This window comes from Pleurodeles waltl, chromosome 7, assembly GCF_031143425.1.
Source record: "Pleurodeles waltl isolate 20211129_DDA chromosome 7, aPleWal1.hap1.20221129, whole genome shotgun sequence".
Lineage (NCBI taxonomy): Eukaryota > Metazoa > Chordata > Amphibia > Caudata > Salamandridae > Pleurodeles > Pleurodeles waltl.
Window position 1 is genome coordinate 559,626,064 of NC_090446.1, and position 18,637 is coordinate 559,644,700.

General features: G+C 48.0%; 1 protein-coding gene across 3 annotated transcripts in view; it reads left to right on the forward strand.

Annotated features, from left to right (window-relative positions):
* Nucleotides 1-18,637, forward strand: part of TEP1 (telomerase associated protein 1) — a 1,055,001-nt gene that overhangs the window by 479,693 nt on the left and 556,671 nt on the right. For all 3 annotated transcript variants that reach the window (XM_069244315.1, XM_069244314.1, XM_069244316.1), the window contains one exon: nucleotides 1,136-1,257. In XM_069244315.1, the coding sequence (XP_069100416.1) occupies nucleotides 1,136-1,257 (122 nt within the window). The remainder of the gene's footprint in view (nucleotides 1-1,135; nucleotides 1,258-18,637) is intronic.

An 18,637-nucleotide genomic window follows, 5' to 3' on the forward strand; every position in this document is an offset into this window, starting at 1 on the left:
CTCCCTGTGTTCATATTATGGCGGTTCAGACCGCCATGCCGGTGATGGTATTTTCCGCCGGCATGGCTGTCTGAACCGCTGTGTTCATAATGAGGGCCATAGTACTTGAACCCATTGAGTATAGCCCTCCGATATGATTGCTCAGATTGGTAAAATTACTACAGGCGGCACATCGTGAACTGGCAGCTGTGGCACTTGTGAAGCAGTGAGTTGCGACACATTAGGGAAAGAAATCCATACCCACCGTCACTCACTGGCTTAAAGATATGGCTTATTGCCAGGAACAACTTGAGGTTATGCTGAGGAGCTGCCAGGGTCCTCTTGACCCTAAAATATCTGGAGCCCCATTTACTTCGTACTTACTGACCAAATCGAAGGAACCTTTAGGCTCAGAAGGGAGCTGATGTCTCAACTGTGGGACGTTCAGATAAATACTGACTATATTGCCTATGATGTGCCCAGAGACTTGATGTACCAATGATATGTTCTCCAACATGTTGTTTTTTTTTGTTCTGTACCTGAACTGAAAACTGTTACTGATAAGTTAAGTAAAACGACACCCAAGAACAGTTGAAGGATGATCAGTGTTAAGGGAAGACACAGAACTCTCCTTCAGTTCTCTGGTTAAAAAAACAACTGCACTTCAGCAAAGACAATTTTGATAGGAGGATACAATTAACTTCTGAGAGCCCTAATCTTCCTTTAAACATCCTCCATTTTGATGCTTAGTATAGTCATCATCCAAAGTGCAAAATGTTGTTCTATGTGAAGCACAATGAAGTTGACATCTCTAGCACAACTCTACAGATTCTTAATTTCAGGAACACCTAAGTTATGTCCTTCACCCTGTAAAATTATGCAATTCTGATGGATTCCTTCGTCTTCTATTGTCCTTTGTTCAGAAATGAAGTCACATGGAACACTACTGTTAGAAGTATATGATAACTGTGCTTAGTATCTGTTAAAATTGTGCAGGGTTTTTATGGGTTCCATAGGGCACTCTTCTTTTTGGTAGACGGGTGCCTCTGTAAGTGTGCAGCATAATGCAAAACTCTTGTAGAATGTATGGGGGCTTCAATGCGGTACTCAGGATGTGGTGTCATACATAGTCATATGATTGATGTACTCCTTTTAGCTGCAGTCATATCCACGAGGAGCGTCTATAACAGAGTTAGAAGCCATGCAGTTCCTGAAGAACAATCCCATCAGCTCCCATCCTAGTGCATTTTTCTATTTTAGAGATCCTACCTTCACCTGGTAAGTGCCAATTACCCTGTTTACAAACCTTTTACAGCACTAGTATCTTTAACATGTATAATTCATAGTTTGGTCTCGAAAGGAGTGAGCTGCTATGCTACCTGCTTTTTGCCATTTAGGACAAAATTGAACTTTTTCCTGATTCAGCTACATGCTGCTGGAATACATTGGTCACTAAAATCAAAAGAAGAGCACACACCACATAATGTTCTGAATGCACTGGTGCCCCAGATAAAGCCTGGATTATTTTATGCTGACTAATCTGGCCAATGAAAACTGTGTAACGCTATTTGCATATTTGAGCAGATTAATTTTTATATATTCAAGTTAATGAAATTCAAGCTCAGTCCCTATGACCTGGGGAAGGTCAGCAAAATAACCATTAGTAGGCCACAGTATTTTGCTGCATTGGTGATGAATAAAGAACAAAGTACCATTGAGCAGTGAAGAGCTAGTTCTTGCGTGGGCAGCATTATGAACAGATCTGTAGCCTTGTGTAAAGCGAGCCAAAAAAAGTCCCATGTCCACGGTATTAAGAGTTTCAGTGTGATTTTATTTGTTTAGTGGTGTCTTCTTTTACTTTAAACCTCACCAAAATCAGATTTTTGTGTAAAAGGATGTTTGAGGCATGTGTTTGTGGCTGTAGATACACATGCTTTGCATACTCCTGCCATCTGGTGTTGGGCCCGGATGTGTGCAAGTTGTTTTTCTTCGACAATCATCAGGTCTGCAACTTTGGTTTGTCTCCAAACAACAGGGAAGAAGACTGCGAGGCCCGCCAATGGTTTAGGTCCGAAAAGGTTATGAGACCAAAAGGCATATCACAGGGAGATGCAGTGGAAAGAGATCGATGACATAGCGTACATCTTTGGACACCAGGATGTCGAAGAGGGGGAGAACTCCACAATGCCTCTACCGGCTGAGGAAGAGATTTTTTTGTCGAGGGCTTTGACTCTGAATTAGAAATTGACCTCAAGATGCAAGATCTTCCACTGGGTCAGCATACTGTAACTACTGACATCCCCGTCCTGCCTCCTGAAAAGAAAATTCTGCTCCTACCAAACGTTAGGCCGCCACTGCCAACACGCCAATGTTTGGCACCGAAAAAAACGAATCGGATGCCCCTCCCTTGGGCTTGACACTGAAACATCAGTTAAAGCCGGCTACTTCGGTACCTAGCCGACCAGCTCTACCTTTGGCACCAACCACTTTGGCACTGACCACTTCGGCAAAAATCCATTTTGGCTCCAAAGATTTAGAAATTGGTATCAAGGTCTGGTTCTAGTACTCCAGTGGAATCAATACTCCACAAGATGCAGGAGAAGCTTGATCCCCTTCAGAGGCAAGTGCAAGAACAGCCTCACTCTGGTTTCTGCGTAACCTCTAGCCAAGCGACAACTCTCCTTCGGAAAGGTTATTGATCTGTCGGTGACTTTCAAGAAGAGGAAGACTGACAAGGCCTCCAGTCCCTTGCATGCTCCTTCACCATCTTCTCCACCGCCTCCACCACCACCCTTTATTCCCCCACCTCCAACACCATCATCTTCTCCCCCCTCAATCTCCGGGTGATCCATTAAACATCACTCTTCAGGGGTCTCCACATTCTTTCAGTGGTGGGCATGGGAGAGGGGATGATACCTTTGATGCACCACAGGCCCCTGATCCTTGGTCAGCCTACGATATTGATCCTCAAGGGGACAATGATCTTGAGTTGTACTCTGCTAGGCCCCCTTCTCCTGATGATACCACCTAACATCAGGAGCTTATTAGCAGGGCTGCAACAGGTACCAATCCATAAAGAACCTATAGAGGTGGATTTTCTGTTTGCAACCCTTTCCATAACACATTGGACAACATAATTCCTCCCTAAGCTCAAGGGTATGCTAAGAAATACTGATGATATTTTTAAGGCTCCTGCGTGAGCCCGTATCATCACTCCCAGGGTCGATTTAAAAAACAAATTAAATAAAATTAAAAATATATATATATATAAACAAATATATATATATATATATCTCCATCTGGCCCTATTTATATCAGAGGGCAAATTCCACCTCTCTGGTTGTCTCCAGTGCCTGTAAAAGGGTTAATTCCCAGGCTGCCAGTGACATTCCACCTCCATATAAGGAGCTTAAGTTTATTGATGCTTCTGCCAAAAGAGTAATCACTGGCGTATTGCTAATACAAGGGAGTTATTAGCCAGATATGATTGTGCCCACTGGGACGAAATGCAGGAAGTCCTCCAACACCTCCAAGAGAAGCATAAAAAGAGAGGGCAGGAGCTTGTAGCTAAGGGACAGCTCATTTCTACCACTTCATTTAGGTGCATCCTAGATTCAACAGACACTGCTACCAAGGGCATTAATACCAGTGTTTTGTTGTGCTGCCATGCCTGGCAGCACATATCTGGTATCTGATAGAGGCATCTAGTTGCAGATTGGATCCAGAAGATTTGTATGAGCAGTACCCCTCCGCGCTGGTAGGTGGTATTGATTGGCTTTGCTTCCATCGTCCGCATCGTCCACCCTAGATATGACGTTGCAGGTCCCATGTGAATGCCACTCCGGCAAGCTGGTGTCAGTTCTTTCATTTCCGAGCCAACAAGTGCTGATTCAGTGGGACCCACCCCTCAATCACTTTTTGACTGTCTTTTTTCAACTTTTGTTGGAGATTGTTTTGAGTGTTCTACTGCTGTACATCGAAGAATATCCTCTAGAAAGACCAGCTTCAAGCCCTGTGGATCCTGCGATCGGGCGATATCCGTGACTGATCCGCATCTTGTATGTCTTTGGTGCCTGGAGTGCGACCTCGACCTGAAGTCATGCACTGAGTGTTGGGTCATGCATCTTAAGGCTTTGAGGGTGCAGTCCCTAAAGCTGTTTTTGGCCCGGAATTGTAACTCAGCGCAAGTCAAGATCTCAGTCAAGAGGAAGGTCCCATGATTGCTCGCAGAGGGCTCCATTATTGCCGTCCCACTCCAAGTCCTTGGGTGATCAGGTAAATCGAGGCACAAGAAGATGTCTAAAAAGTCAAAGCATTCTTCTACTGCCCCTCGGCTGACAAAATGAGGGAGCATTCACGTTCTGCGGAGCTTTTGCATGGGCCAACTCTGTGCCTCCCCGAGTTTCCAGGATTGGGAGCAACACTTGCAGCCCCTCAGGAAGTTTTATTAGACCATGTGCCTCTTTTTTGGGCAGGTCGCGCCACTCAAGCTGTTTATCACCGCGGAGTCAGAAGGGGTCCCTTCAGGTACCGCTCTGGCAGCTTGGCCTTGGCACCGAGGATCACCAAAGAATCCAGTACTGGATCTAGACTGGCATTGGTCTTACCGCCACGACCTTCCACAGCACATTTTCCAAACACTCCCAGCGCCGTAAGCACCAACGGGTGGCGCCATCACCATTGTAATATCCGACTCGGACACAGAGCTGGATGGCTGTTGTACAATGCTGATTCCAATGTCTGCAGGAGCCTTGCCTCCTAGGTCAGATCATGAGCCCTTTTCTTATGGGTTAGGTTTCTGAGATGAATGGGAGGGGCCGCTGGACCTTTTAGAATACCAGCTCCATGAAGAACCAATGGACTGGCGTACTGACTTGGGTGAAGCCAGCGGATTGGATTCTTCTCCAGATATTGGCATGCTTTCTCCCTCTACCCTTGCTACAGAGGAGGGAGCTTCTTACTCTGTGGTGGTGAGGTGGGCGGTTGAGGTCTTGGACCTTGAGTTGCCCTGGGTGGCCGTCTGGACTTATCTCCTGACAGAGAGGTTACAACCAGGAGCTTCCATCTCAGAACCTCTGTTTCTGTTTAATGAGGCCCTCACAGATGTCCTAGTCCAAACCCAGCACAGGGGGTCCTGTGAGCAGGACAATTGCCTGCTGCCATCGCCCCACTCCGGGGGATCTAAGTTTCTTGACACACTACCACACCCCTAAGAACTTGGTTATCCAAGCCTCTACCTCCCAGGACACATTCCCTTCTGCTCTCTAGATAGGGAATCCAAAAGGTTGGACTCACTTGGGAACATTTTTTTTTCTTCTACCAGCCTTGCATTGCGGTCCGTAAAGACTGCATGCCTTTTGGGCTGTTACTCTCACACACTGTGGGATACGGTTATGCAAGTGCTGCCATAGGTCCCGGAGGAGGCCCAGGATGTACTCTCTGAGGGTGTTGTTGATGGGAGAGATGCAGCAAAGATCGCAATCCGTTGTGGGCTGGACACGATCAACTCAGTAGGCAGAGTGATTTCATCAATAGTGGCCCTGAGGCACCATGCCTGGCTGAGGATGTCTGGCTTTTCAGGGGATGTCCAAGCTTCCTTGATGGGCATGCCCTTTGGTGGCACCTCTCTCTTCGGAGACAAGGCAGACTCGGCACTTGAGCACTTCAAGTATTCTTAGTCTATGACCAGGTCCTTAGGCCACACAGCAGCCCCTCATCCCCCCTCCAGTCTGCCTTTCGCCCCTTACATGACTGCAAAAGTGACCTCCAACTGCGTCCATTCACGGCCAACCACCATGGAGTGCATGCTGCCCAACCTATGTGTGGCCGAGGGCATGGGATCCACTGGCCTGGTGGATCAGGTGGCCAGTGGTCTGGACAGTCTGCTGCTCCCTCCTCTGCTGCAGCCTCCTTCCTAGTCTGACCACCACCCCCCTCCTAGTCTGATTCTACCCCTCCATGGGCCAGTTTGAAGCAGGTTTCACCATCACCTGCTTCGCAGGCAATCCATCACGTCAGACAGGTGGGTTTTTAAGACAGTCCAGAGGGGCTGTTCGCTCCCCTGCGAGATTACCCGTCCATCCATGCCACCATCCTACAATCGTATCGGCCAAGTGAGCCAAAGAGAGGGTTCCCGTGTCAAAAGTCGGTCATGGTTGCTATCCCCGCTACTTTTAGGTCCCAAAAAGGCAAAGGGCTTCTGCCCTATCCTTGACTTTGAAGTTTACCATGCTTTCTTTGGGCCTTACCAGCGCCCCTTGGGTGTACACCAAGGTGATGGTGGTGGTTGCAGCTCATCTGTGCAGATCAGGGGTTTCTGTCTTACCCTCTCTTGACGACTGGCTTTTGAAGGCGGGTTCGCCTCACTCTGTTTCCCACCTCCAGACTATGAAAGACCTCCTGTATTTGCTGTAGTTCACTATGAACGTGCCGAAGTCACACCCGCCTCGCTCTTAGATGCTCCCTTTCCTCTGAGCTGTTCTGGACATTGCAGTGTTGAGCTTATCTTCCTGAATGGCGAGTCCAGGATATTCAGGCCATGATACTGATGTTTCAGCCTCTATTCTGGATTTCAGTGAGAATGACTCCGAAGCTGCTGAGCCTCATGGCATCCAGCTAGTGACTGATGCCAGATGACATATGCGTGCTCTGCACTTCGACCCGAAGCTCCAGTGGGAGCACAGCATCATGGAAATCTCTCCAACGTGGTCCAGATCTTAGAGGGAACTGTAAAATGTCTGCAATGGTGGCTGAGGAACTGCAATTAGGTCAGAGGCAGATCCCTCTCCCTTCCCCAACCAGATCTCACAGTAGTGACATATGGTTCACTCCTGGGATCGGCAGCCATTTGGAAGAGGTTAAAATCAGAGGACTCTGGTCTCCAGCGGAATCGGAACTCCACATCACCGTGCTGGAGCTCTGAGTAATCCGACTGGCATTGAAAGCCTTCCTACCCTCCCTCAAAGGAAGGCTGGTGCACTTGTTTCAGGACAACTCCACCACCATGTGGTACTGAAACAGAGTGGGGTGGGGTCCTGGACCCTTTGTCAAGAAGCCCTGCACCTCTGGAAGTGACTGGAACAACAGGGCACATCCCTGGTGGTTGAACATCGGGCGGGATTGCTGATGGCCAGAGCAGATGAACTCGGACGAAAATGCCAAGTGGATCACAAATGGTGTCTCCCTCTGGAGGTTGCGTAAGGCCTCCTACAGCAGTGGGGAGAGCCTTGGTTAGATCTGTTCGCCTCTGCCGAGAACACTCATTGTCAGCAGTTTTGTGCCTTGAAGTTTCTAAGGCCTCCAGCATTTGGAGACGCTTTTTGTCTCAAGTGGAACTCAGGCCTCCTGCACACCTTTCAACCCACACCACTTCTGCCCAGAGTTCTCAAGAAGATCAAGAATCACTGGACACAAGTAAACCTTGTGGCTCCGGGCTGGGCACGGAGAGTCTGGTATCCCAAGCTTCTGAGCTTGTCCATCGATCCTCTGATCAGACTGCCCCTTCAGGAGGATCTTCTGTTGCAGCAGCAGTAGAGGGTTCTGCAACCAAACCTGTCCACTCTTCTCCTTCTTGCATGGAGATTGAGTGGCGACAGTTAATAGCCTTTGACCTTCCTCCCAAAGTCTGTAACACAATCTTGGCAGTCAGGCATCCCTCCACCAAAATGATATACGTCAGCTGTTGGAAGAAATTTGTGAGGTCCTGTTCTTCATCCTTTCCCTGGCCCAGCAGGACCCTGCTACCGGCACTCCTAAAGGTTATTTGTCTGCTATTTCTGCTTTTTTAAGGTTGCTTGATCAACCTTCTTTGTTTATATAGGTTCCTCAAAGACCTTATGCATCTTTTTCCTCGGTCCCCAATCATTATGCCCCAGTGGGATCTGAACTTGGTTCTGACCTTTCTGAAGTGTGCCCCTTTCAAGCCTCTCCACAATTGTCCTCTCAGGCTTCTCACTTTGAAGGTAGCCTTCCTTGTGGCCATTACATCTGTCCACAGGATAAGTGAGCTGCACGCATTGTCATCTAAGCTGCCCTACCTTTCCATCTATAATGTCAAAGTGGTGCTTCACACTAGGGCCTCTTTTCTGCCAAGTGTGGTTATGCCCTTTCATGTAGCCAAATCTATCACCTTGACTACTTTTTACCCTTATGCCCCCCCACCCATATTTCTCTGAGGTAGAGGAGAGACTCCACCGCCTGGACCCAAAAAGAGCGTTGGCATTCTACCTCAGTCGTACAAAAGAGTTCCAGGTGAATGATTAACTCTTTGTCGGTTATGCGGGTGCGACAAGTGGTCGAGCAGTGCAGAAGCAGACCATCTCCAGATGGGTCGTAGTCTGCATCAAAATGAGCTACACACTGGCCTAAAAGCAACCACTGAGGGTTTGCATGCTCATTCTAACCGAGCTATAGCTGCGACCACTGCATTAGCACTCAAAGTTCAAGTCCTTGATATCTGTCAGGCGGCATCCTGGGCAGTCAGGTATGTAGGGACGGGTACTTTATAGTATGAAATTGGTTAGCAGACCCACCTCCAGGGATGGTATTCCTTAGGTATCTATTCAAAGGTAAGAAATCTCCAACTAGATGTCTCTATCAGATGAACAAGTTACTTACCTTCAGTAATGCCTTATCTAGTAGAGACAGTATCTAGTTGCAGATTCCTTTCCGGCCCACCTATCCGCCCCGCTCTGCGAACTGATTTCTAGAAGGGACTCCCCTTTCAGGGCCTTAGTTTTGTTGCACCAATAGTCAGTTTCTATATGCCTCTGCACCTCTGGCGTGGAAAGTCATGAAAAGAAACTGACGTCAATGTACCAGGTGGCGCCTATATGGGACACGCCACGGCATATCCGATGTGGGCGATGCTGACAATGGACACAGTCAGTGTACGTCACCTAACGGCGCACAGGATTACTGCTCATGAAAATCTTCCAGATCCAGTGTGACACCTGGGGAAAATTCAAAGGTAAGGAATCTGCATCTAGATATTATCTCTCCCAGATAAGGCAGTACTGAAGGTAAGTAACTTGTTCTTTAAGCCTGAAGTCCAACAGAACCTCTTAAATGTCCCCTTTGATAAGGAAAACCTTTTTGGTCCTCAGGTTTACCAGGTTCTTGAGAAAATGAAAAAAGATACTGAGGTTGCAAAATCTGTGGGTGCACTACAAACACCAAGTCCCACTGGCTCCTTTCATCGCCCCCATGTAAAGCAGGCTCAAAAACAACCTCTGTACATGCCTCGTCGTCATACCACCAAGGCCAGAGTTATAATTTCTTTCCCTGCGACTACTACAGGGGCACATACAGGGACAACAACACAAAAGGTAGTGGCAAAGGTGCTGCACCTGCCACAAAGCAGTGACTCCCTTCTTCTCTTGGTCATTCCACACCTGTCGGGGGACGAAGGTTAGTGGCAAAGGTGCTTCCCCATGTGGTGCTGCACATGCCACAAAGCAGTGACTCCCTTCTCCTTCTCCTGGTCATTCCTCACCTGTCGGGGATAAAGGGTAGTGGCAAAGGTGCTTGCCCATGTGGTGCTGCACCTGTCACAAAGCAGTGACTCAATTCTCCTTCTCCTGGTCATTCCACACCTGTCGAGGGACGATTACAACAGTTTCTCCCCACTTGGCGGTCCATAACATCAGATCAGTGCGTGTTGGAAATTATCCAACATGGTTATTGTCTGGAGCTAATTACCACACCAGCGAATATTCCACCTTGCACTCACAAACTGTCTCTGGAAGATCAAACATTACTCAAACAGGAAGTTCAAGCTCTTTCACTCAAAGGAGCTATAGAACCCATCCCTCTGCAATATCAAGGATCATGCGTATACTCCCCATACTGTCTAATCCCCAAATATGGACAGATCTATGTTTGTAATCTTAGATCTATGGCCCTTAAAGCATCAATTCCTGTCAGAGGATTTCCATATAGTCACTCTCCAAGACGTGATCCCATTTCTTCATCAAGGTGACTTTCTCTCAGCCCTAGAATTAAAGGATACCTACTTTCACATTCCAATACACCCAGCACATCAGAAATGCCCAAGATGTTTGATAGCAGGCAAACATTACTAATTCAGAGTTCTCCCATTCGAGTGTCTACTGCATCTCAGGTATTCGCCAAATGCCTAGCAGTGTTAGCAGCACATTTACGCAGACAACACATCCATGTCTTCTCATATGTTGACGTCTGGCTTATCACAGCCAGCACTCTTCCTCTCTGTCAACAACACACTCAAAATACAATCAACCTCCTCCATCAGCTAGGCTACCCTATCAGTTTCCAAAAATCTCATCTTCAGCCTTTACAAGCTCAACCATATCTAGGGGCTATTCTAAACACACAATTAGGATTAGCCTGTTCTAATGCAGCAGGGATTCAAAATTTTCAAATGCTACTGTCACATTTCCAACCTAGTTGTAGAGAGCTAGCTCTCTATATGGTGCACTAAAAGGAAGTACACCCTGCCGAGAGTCCAGTGGATCCCTAATTGATTTGCAGAGGCAAAGGCAGATAGGACTAATGCTCTAGTTTGTGGTAGTGTGGGCAAGCAGTTAGGCTTATCAGAGAGTAGTGCTAAGCATTTCTTGTACCCACAGAGCCAATAAATTAGACACACACTCAAAGAATAAATCTGAGACCGCATTTGAAAATGAGCATTTCTTTTTATATATGTTTCAAAGCCAAGAACGTCGTAATCAGATAAGTAGACTTTTAAGCATAAATACGTTGCAGTTTCAAAAGTCAACACTTAACGCAATTCTTAGAGTTCTTCAATGTTATCCTATTGTAGGAAAGTACCATCTTGCCTGGCATGTTACCCCCATTTTTACTTGTATGTATGTTTGTTTTTGCCTGTGTCACTGGGATCCTGCTAGCCAGTCTGCAGGCTAGTGACTAATTTTACCAATTCTGATTGTCACACTGGAACACCCTTATAATTCCCTAGTATATGGTACCTAGGTACCCAGGGTATTGGGGTTCCAGGAGATCCCTATGGGCTGCAGCATTTCTTTTGCCACCCATAGGGAGCTCAGACAATTCTTACATAGGACTGCCACTGCAGCCTGAGTGAAATAACGTCCACGTTATTTCACAGCCATTTTACACTGCACTTAAGTAACTTATAAGTCACCTATATGTCTAACCCTCACTTAGTGAAGGTTAGGTGCAAAGTTACTTAGTGTGAGGGCACCCTGGCACTAGCCAACGTGCCCCCACATTGTTCAGGGCAATTTCCCCAGACTTTGTGAGTGCGGGGACACCATTACATGCGTGCACTACATATAGGTCAATACCTATATGTAGCTTCACCATGGTAACTCCGAACATGACCATGTAACATGTCTAGGATCATGGAATTGTCACCCCAATACAATTCTGATATTGGGGGGACAATTCCATGCATCCCCGGGTTTTCCAGCATAGAGCCCGGGTACTGCCAAACTAACTTTCCGGGGTTTTCGCTGCAGCTACCGCTGCTGCCAACCCTCAGACAGGTTTCTGCCCCCCTGGGGCCTGGGCAGCCCAGTCCCAGGAAGGCAGAACAAAGGATTTCCTCCGAGAGAGGGTGTTACACCCTCTCCCTTTGGAAATAGGTGTGAAGGGCCTGAGAGGAGTTGCCTCTCCTGGCCTCTGGAAATGCTTTGAAGGGCACTGATGGTACCCTCCTTGCAGAAGCCAGTCTACACTGGTTCAGGGATCCCCCCAGCCCTGCTCTGGCACGAAACTGGGCAAAGGAAAGGGGAGTTACCAGTCCCCTGACCAGCACCTCCCAGGGGAGGTGCCCAGAGCTTGGATGCAGAGGTGTGAGGGCACAATGGACACCTCTGAGTGGCCAGTGCCAGCAGGTGATGTTAAAGACCCCTCCTGATAGGTGCTTACCTTTCTCTGTAGCCAATCCTCCTCTGAGAGCTATTTAGGGTCTCTCCTGTGGGTATCTCACCAGATAACGAATGCAGAGCTCACCAGAGTTCCTCTGCTCTTCCCTCTTCGACTTCTGCCAAGGATCGACCGCTGACTGCTCCTGGACGCCTGCAAAACCGCAACAAAGTAGCAAGAAGACTTCGAGCAACACTGTAGCGCCTCATCCTGCCAGCTTTCTTGACTGTTTCCTGGTGGTGCATGCTGTGAGGGCTGTCTGCCTTCACCCTGCACTGGAAGTCAAGAAGTAATCTCTTGTGGGTCGACTGAATCTTCCCTCTGCCAACGCAGGCACCAAACTTCTGCATCACCGGTCCTCTGGGTACCCTCTCATCTTGACGAGCGTGGTCCCTGGAACACAGGAGCTGGATCCAAGTGTCCCCGACAGTCCAGTGGCCCTTCTGTCCAAATTTGGTGGAGGTAAGTCCTTGCCTCCCCACGCCAGACAGTAATCCTGTCTACTGCGTGAACTGCAGCTGCTCGGGCTTCTGTGCACTTTTACAAGACTTCCTTCGTGCACAGCCTAGCCCAGGTCCCCAGCTCTCTGTCCTGCACTGCCCAACTCGCTGAGTTGGACTCCGACTTCGTGGGACCCTCTTTTGTTGTGCTGAGTCGACCATCGTGCTCAGATCTTCTGAATGCCTGTTCAGGTGCTTCTGTGGGTGCTGCCTGCTTCTGCGTGGGCTCTCCGTGTTGCTGAGCGCCCCCTCTGTCTCCTCCTCCAAGGGGCGACCTCCTGGTCCTTCCTGGGCCCTGGCAGCACCCAAAACCTTCAACCGATCCCCCTTGCAGCTAGCAAGGCTTGTTCGTGGTCTTTCAGCTGTGAAACAACTCTGCATCCTCCAGCATGCTGTGGGACATCTTCTGACCAAAGGAGAAGTTCCTGGGAATCTTCGGCTTCTTCCACCCGGAGGCAGCCGTTTTGCACCTTCATCCGGGGTTTAGTGGGCTCCTGCCCCCCACCCCCGGACACTTGCGTGACTCTTGGACTTGGTCCCCTTCCTTTGCAGGTCCTCAGGTCCAGGAATTCGTCTTCAGTGCTTAGCAGTCAGTTGTTGTCTTGCAGAATCCCCTATCTCGACTTTACTGTCTTTCTGGGGTAGTAGGGTATCTTTACTCCTACTTTTCAGGGTCTTGGGGTGGGGTATCTTGGACACCCTTAGTGTTTTCTTACACTCCCAGCGACCCTCTACACACTACACTAGGCCTGGGGTCCATTTGTGGTTCGCATTCCACTTTTGGAGTGTATGGTTTGTGTTGCCCCTTGGCCTATTTTCTCCTATTGCATTCAGTGTTTGCACGACTTTTCTAACTATTTACTTACCTGATTTTAGTTGTGTGTGTATATTTTGTGTATATTACTTACCTCCTAAGGGAGTATATCCTCTGAGATACTTTTGGCATATTGTCACTAAAATAAAGTACCTTTATTTTTAGTAACTCTGAGTATTGTGCTTTCTTATGATATGGTGCTATATGATATAAGTGGTATAGTAGGAGCTTTGCATGTCTCCTAGTTCAGCCTAAGCTGCTCTGCTATAGCTACCTCTATCAGCCTAAGTTGCTAGAACACCTCTAATCTACTAATAAGGGATAAGTAGACCTGCCACAAGGTGTAAGTACCACAAGGTACCCACTATAAGCCAGGTCAGCCTCCTACACCTATGGAGGAAAATAATGTTCAGCAAAAACAGGGTTAACAACGACTTACAAGGTCAAGCTCAGGGAGCAAAGGTAAGTCTTGGGCATTGATCAGAACCACACCAGCAGGTCACAACAGGCAGCACTGGGGTGGCAGGTGTGCAGTAAGGCATCAGGTGTCCAGTGGTTCTCTATGGGAGTTGGACCTCATGACGAACAGGCTGCATGCTCTGGCTAGGAAGCCAGTGAGGGACAACAAGCAGGTAGGTTGTAGAATTGGGTGCTTGGGGACGTAGGTGTACCTTTGGTCCTTTTCTCCAGGACCAATGGATTCATGGGTGTCCTTAGGCAATATGTTTTCTTGTCCAGGAGTGCTCACGGTCAGGGAGTCCTGTGTGTTGAGGCGTCAAGCGTCGTCGGAAAGTACGGCAAGGGTGGACCCAGGGTGAACTGGTGCTCTTAGGAGCTGGGGGATGTCATTGGTACCAGTGACCCACCTAAGATTGGGTCGTGGGAACGGGTGCAGTGGTTGCTGGAGATGTCTGGTTTTCACTCACCACAAGGTTGCGGGAGAGGGGGCCTGTGTGCAGGGGATGCAGGCGTCTCAGGTGAGTCCAAGATGGGTGAGACCACACTGGATTCTGTCTCTGGGTAGCTGGGGAACCCCTTTAGCACCGTTGGTTGGCTTCACCTCGGGTCATGGACGTCGGGTGCAGTGGTCACTTCAGGTGTCAGGTCTTTGGAATTTCAGAAGCTGCAGAGTCCTTTTCTTGAAGTTTTTGTTGCAGAGCAGGTCTGCTGTTCACAGGAGACTTGAGTCTTCATGGAAGGCAGGTCAAGTCAGCTTTTTGGGAAGAGTTCTTTGAGGTCAGCAGGCAGTCTGGCGTGGTCAGCTGCTTCTACTTTTCGTGTTCTGTGGATGAAGCTCTTTTTTTGTCCTTGTCTTCATAGGTCATCAGTATCTGAGTTCTAGAGTTTAGGGGTGCCACCTAAATACTGTAATTTAGGGGCGTTACAGGGAGTGCCAGGTTGTAGCCAATGGGTTGACCACCTTTAGGGTGACTACACCCTTTCTATGAACACTTCCGCTGGAAAGTGGGCATAACCCCAACCCTAGTGGCCTAATTCATTCTAAACAAGATGGAGGAATTTGAAAAGTGGTGTCCACTTCAGCTTGTCCACCTTAGGGGTGGGACTGTCATGAAGTGGACAGGCCTCCTAACCTGCCTCATTTTCCCTCCTGTGATGACACCACAAGTGGGGTCAGGACAGTGGGGGTCGGTCATCTCTGCCATCTGGAAAGACCTATGTTGCATTACAAAGGTGGCTATGCCTTTAAAGCTCCCAGCCCTGGAATGTCCATCCTACATGGGTGATGTGATAACACCTCTCACCTTGGGGGGCTAGAAACTGGTCTGTGGTGGCTGAACTGGTCAGGACCAGTCAGTTAACACACTACTAGCTGGTAGGTTTTCAGGGAGCACCCCTAAGATGCCCTCTGTGTGCATGTATTATTAAATTCATCACTGGAATCAGTGAGGGTTCATAATTCTGAGATGTTTCATACCAAACATCCCAGGAATCAGAGACCTCATCAAATAGCTGGGGGAACTCGTAATGACCAGTGTCCAACACGTTAATTTAAAATTGCTCCCCTGTTCACTTACTATGTCTCAGAATCGACAGAGGCATAGCAGGGGCATACTTGTGCATGCATATATGCCCTCACATGTGTCTTGATGCACCCTGCCTTAGGGGTGACTTACACCTGACACATGCAGTTGTCGGGGACGTGGCACACGTGAGTGGGTGACAGGTCGTGTTTTCAATTACCTGCACCAACACATGCAGTCCGCAATGGCAGTACTGTGTGGGTTTGGTGAAGGGTCCCTGGGGGTGGCACAACTGGTGCAGCAGCCATCAGGGACCTTCCTTAGTACCCCAGGCCCAGGGTACCAGGGGTACCATTCACTGTGGACTTACAGTGGGTGCTAAAGAGTCTGCCAATTGTGCAAAACAGCTGTGCAGTTTTGGGAACGAGATCTGGCACTGGGGGCCTGGTTAGCAGGGACCCAGTGAACTAACAGTCGAAACCACATCAGAATCCAAGCAAAACATGGGAGCTAACTGTGCCAAAAAGGGTGCTTTCCTACACCATTCAACAGCTCATAGTCATAGCCATCATGCGCCTACTGGGTATGATGGCATCATGCATAGCCATAGTGGTGTATGCACTGCTACACATGTGTCCGCTTCAGGTTTGTCTGGCACGTCAGCGGTCACAGTCACAGGATCATTTAGAGGATCTAGTGTTGCTATACAGCCACACTCATCACTCTCTGCAGTGGTGGAACACAAACCATCTGTTAAAAGGGTGGCCTTTTCTCGACCCTATTCCCACATCATCCTGTCAACGGACGCATCACTGACAGGCTGGGGTGCTCACTTACATGATCTTACAGTCCAGGGTCTTTGGGACTCTAAACACCACCGTCTCCACATCACCTACCTAGAGCTTTAAGCTCCTAACCTAGCATTGAAAGCGTTCCTACATCACCTGATTGGCAAGGTTGTCTTAGTGTGGATGGACAAAATGACAACAATGTACTATGTACAAAAACATGGGGGACCCATTCTCTACAGTTATCATGCCTGCCTCAGAACATCTGGCATTAGGCTCTACATCACAACATACATCTCTTTGCAGAACATCTTCCATGAACACACAACAATTTTGCTGACTTCCTCAGCAGGATGCCGCAACAAGTCCACAAGTGGGAACTCCACCCCAAAGTCATTCTCCCCTACTTCCACAACTCGGGGTTTCCCCAAATAGATCTGTTTGCAACTAACGATAACACAATATGCCCAGACTTTGCCTCCAGGTCCCCATACCCACTACCCAAGGGCATTGGTCTGTGGGTGAATTGGGTAGGGATATTTGCCTACGCTTTTCTGCCTCTGCCTCTTCTTCCGTTTCTGGGCCAGAAACTCGGGCAAACATCCTTCATACTCATACTAGTAGCTCCCACATGGGTGCAGCAGCCTTAGATCACAACACTACTCAAACTGTCAGTAGTTCCCAACTAGAAGCGTCCCCTCAAGCTGGACCTTCTCACTCAGAACCGTGGATAAATCAGGCACCTAAATCCCAAGGATCTCAACCTGGTGATTTGGCCCCGAGGTCACATAGTTTGGTTACCTAAATCTCCCACCTGAATGCATGACCATTGTCAAGGAAATTCGCAGGCCTACAACTAGAGCATGATGTGCAGCTTGTCTTTTACTGCTGTAATAAGTATATTGATCCATTTAATGCTACTGTACGAGACTTTTCTTTCTACCTTCTCCAGTTACAGCTCTCTGGCCTTCCGTTCACTTCCATACGATTACATTTGGCTGCGTTAGACTCCTATCTCCAAAATAAACCACGCTTGTCTTTGTTTAAAGTACCAGTCATCAAAGCTTTTATGGATGACTTTAAAAGAGTAATTCCACCTTGAGGTCCACCTGCACCTATGTTAAATCTTAACATTGTTCTGACGAGACTTATGGGTCCACTTGAACCACTACATAATTGTTCCTACCAATTTGTGTCTTGGAAGGTAGCTTTTTTGATAACCATCACTTCACGTAGACGTGTTGGTGAGCTCCAGGCATTGACCCTAGAGGAACCTTTCTTTCAGCTACACAGGGTTAGGGTGGTTTTTCACAAACCTAAAATTCCTTTGAAAGGTGGTCTCCCATTTCCACCTTACTCAATCAGATGAGTTACCTGTATTCTTTCCTTAACCAGACTCAGTTGCGGAAAGAGCTCTTCATACATTAGATGTTCAAAGAGCTCTTATGTATTATATTGATAGAACGAAAGACTTTCGTAACACCAAACAACTCTGTTGCTTTTTCACCTCCTCACAAAGAAACGCCAATATCCAAATCAGGCATTCCCATATGGATAATTAAATACATTTAACCATATTGTGCCAAAGCCAAAAGGACTTCACCAGTACTCCCCACAGCACACTCTTCTCGCAAAATAGGGACTTCCGTGGCTTTCCACGGCAATATCCCACTAGCTGATATATGTAAAGCAGCTGCATGGTCTACACCACACACTTTCACTGAGCATTAGTGTCTGGATGTTCTAGCATGACCGCAAGCGAATGTAGATCAGGCAGTGCTACGTACACGTTTCCAAACAACTGTGACACCCACAGGTTAGCCACCGCTTTTGGAGGGCACTGCTTTACAGTCTATGCAAAGCATGTGTATCTACAGTCACAAATGCCTTGAACAGATTGTTACTTATAAGCATTTGTTCTTGGCATGTAGTACTGTAGGTTCACATGCGCCCACCCTCCTCCCTGGACACCTGGGGCCGTTGCAGTTCCTTTTCCTTCATATATGCAAGGACATCTCTTTACTGACGCTTACTTACACTCCATTCTTACCCACCCGTGGGAAAACAATCTAACAATGGAGTTGATGCCCATGCGCATTATTACCAAGAGGAAGAGTCACTTTACCTCGTGACTCAAAAGGCTTCTTAGAAGAAAAACATCTTGCACACACCAGGACCCAACATAAGATGGCAGGAGTATGCAAAGCAAGTGAATCTGCAGCACTACCTGCCAAGAACAGATGCTTACAGGGTAAGTAACATAGGGCCAGATGTAGGAAGCCTTTTGCGCGTCGCAAACTCCGAAAAACGCAGTTTGCGACGCGCAAAAGGCTTAACGCGATGCACAACCTCAAATTGCGAGTCTGTACCGACTCGCAATTTGAGGCTGCGACTCGCAAATAGGAAGGGGTGTTCCCTTTCTATTTGCGACCGCATCGCCATGCTGAGTTGGTTTGTGACCGCGAATGCGGTCGCAAACCAACTCGCAGTTACCATCCACTTGAAGTGGATGGTAACACATTCGCAAAAGGGAAGGGGTCCCCATGGGACCCCTTCCCCTTTGTGAATGCCAAAACAAATATTTTTTCAGAGCAGGCAGTGGTCCTATGGACCACTGCCTACTCTGAAAAAACCGAAACCAAATGGTTTCGGAAGTTTTTCTTTTTGCAGCTCGTTTTCCTTTGA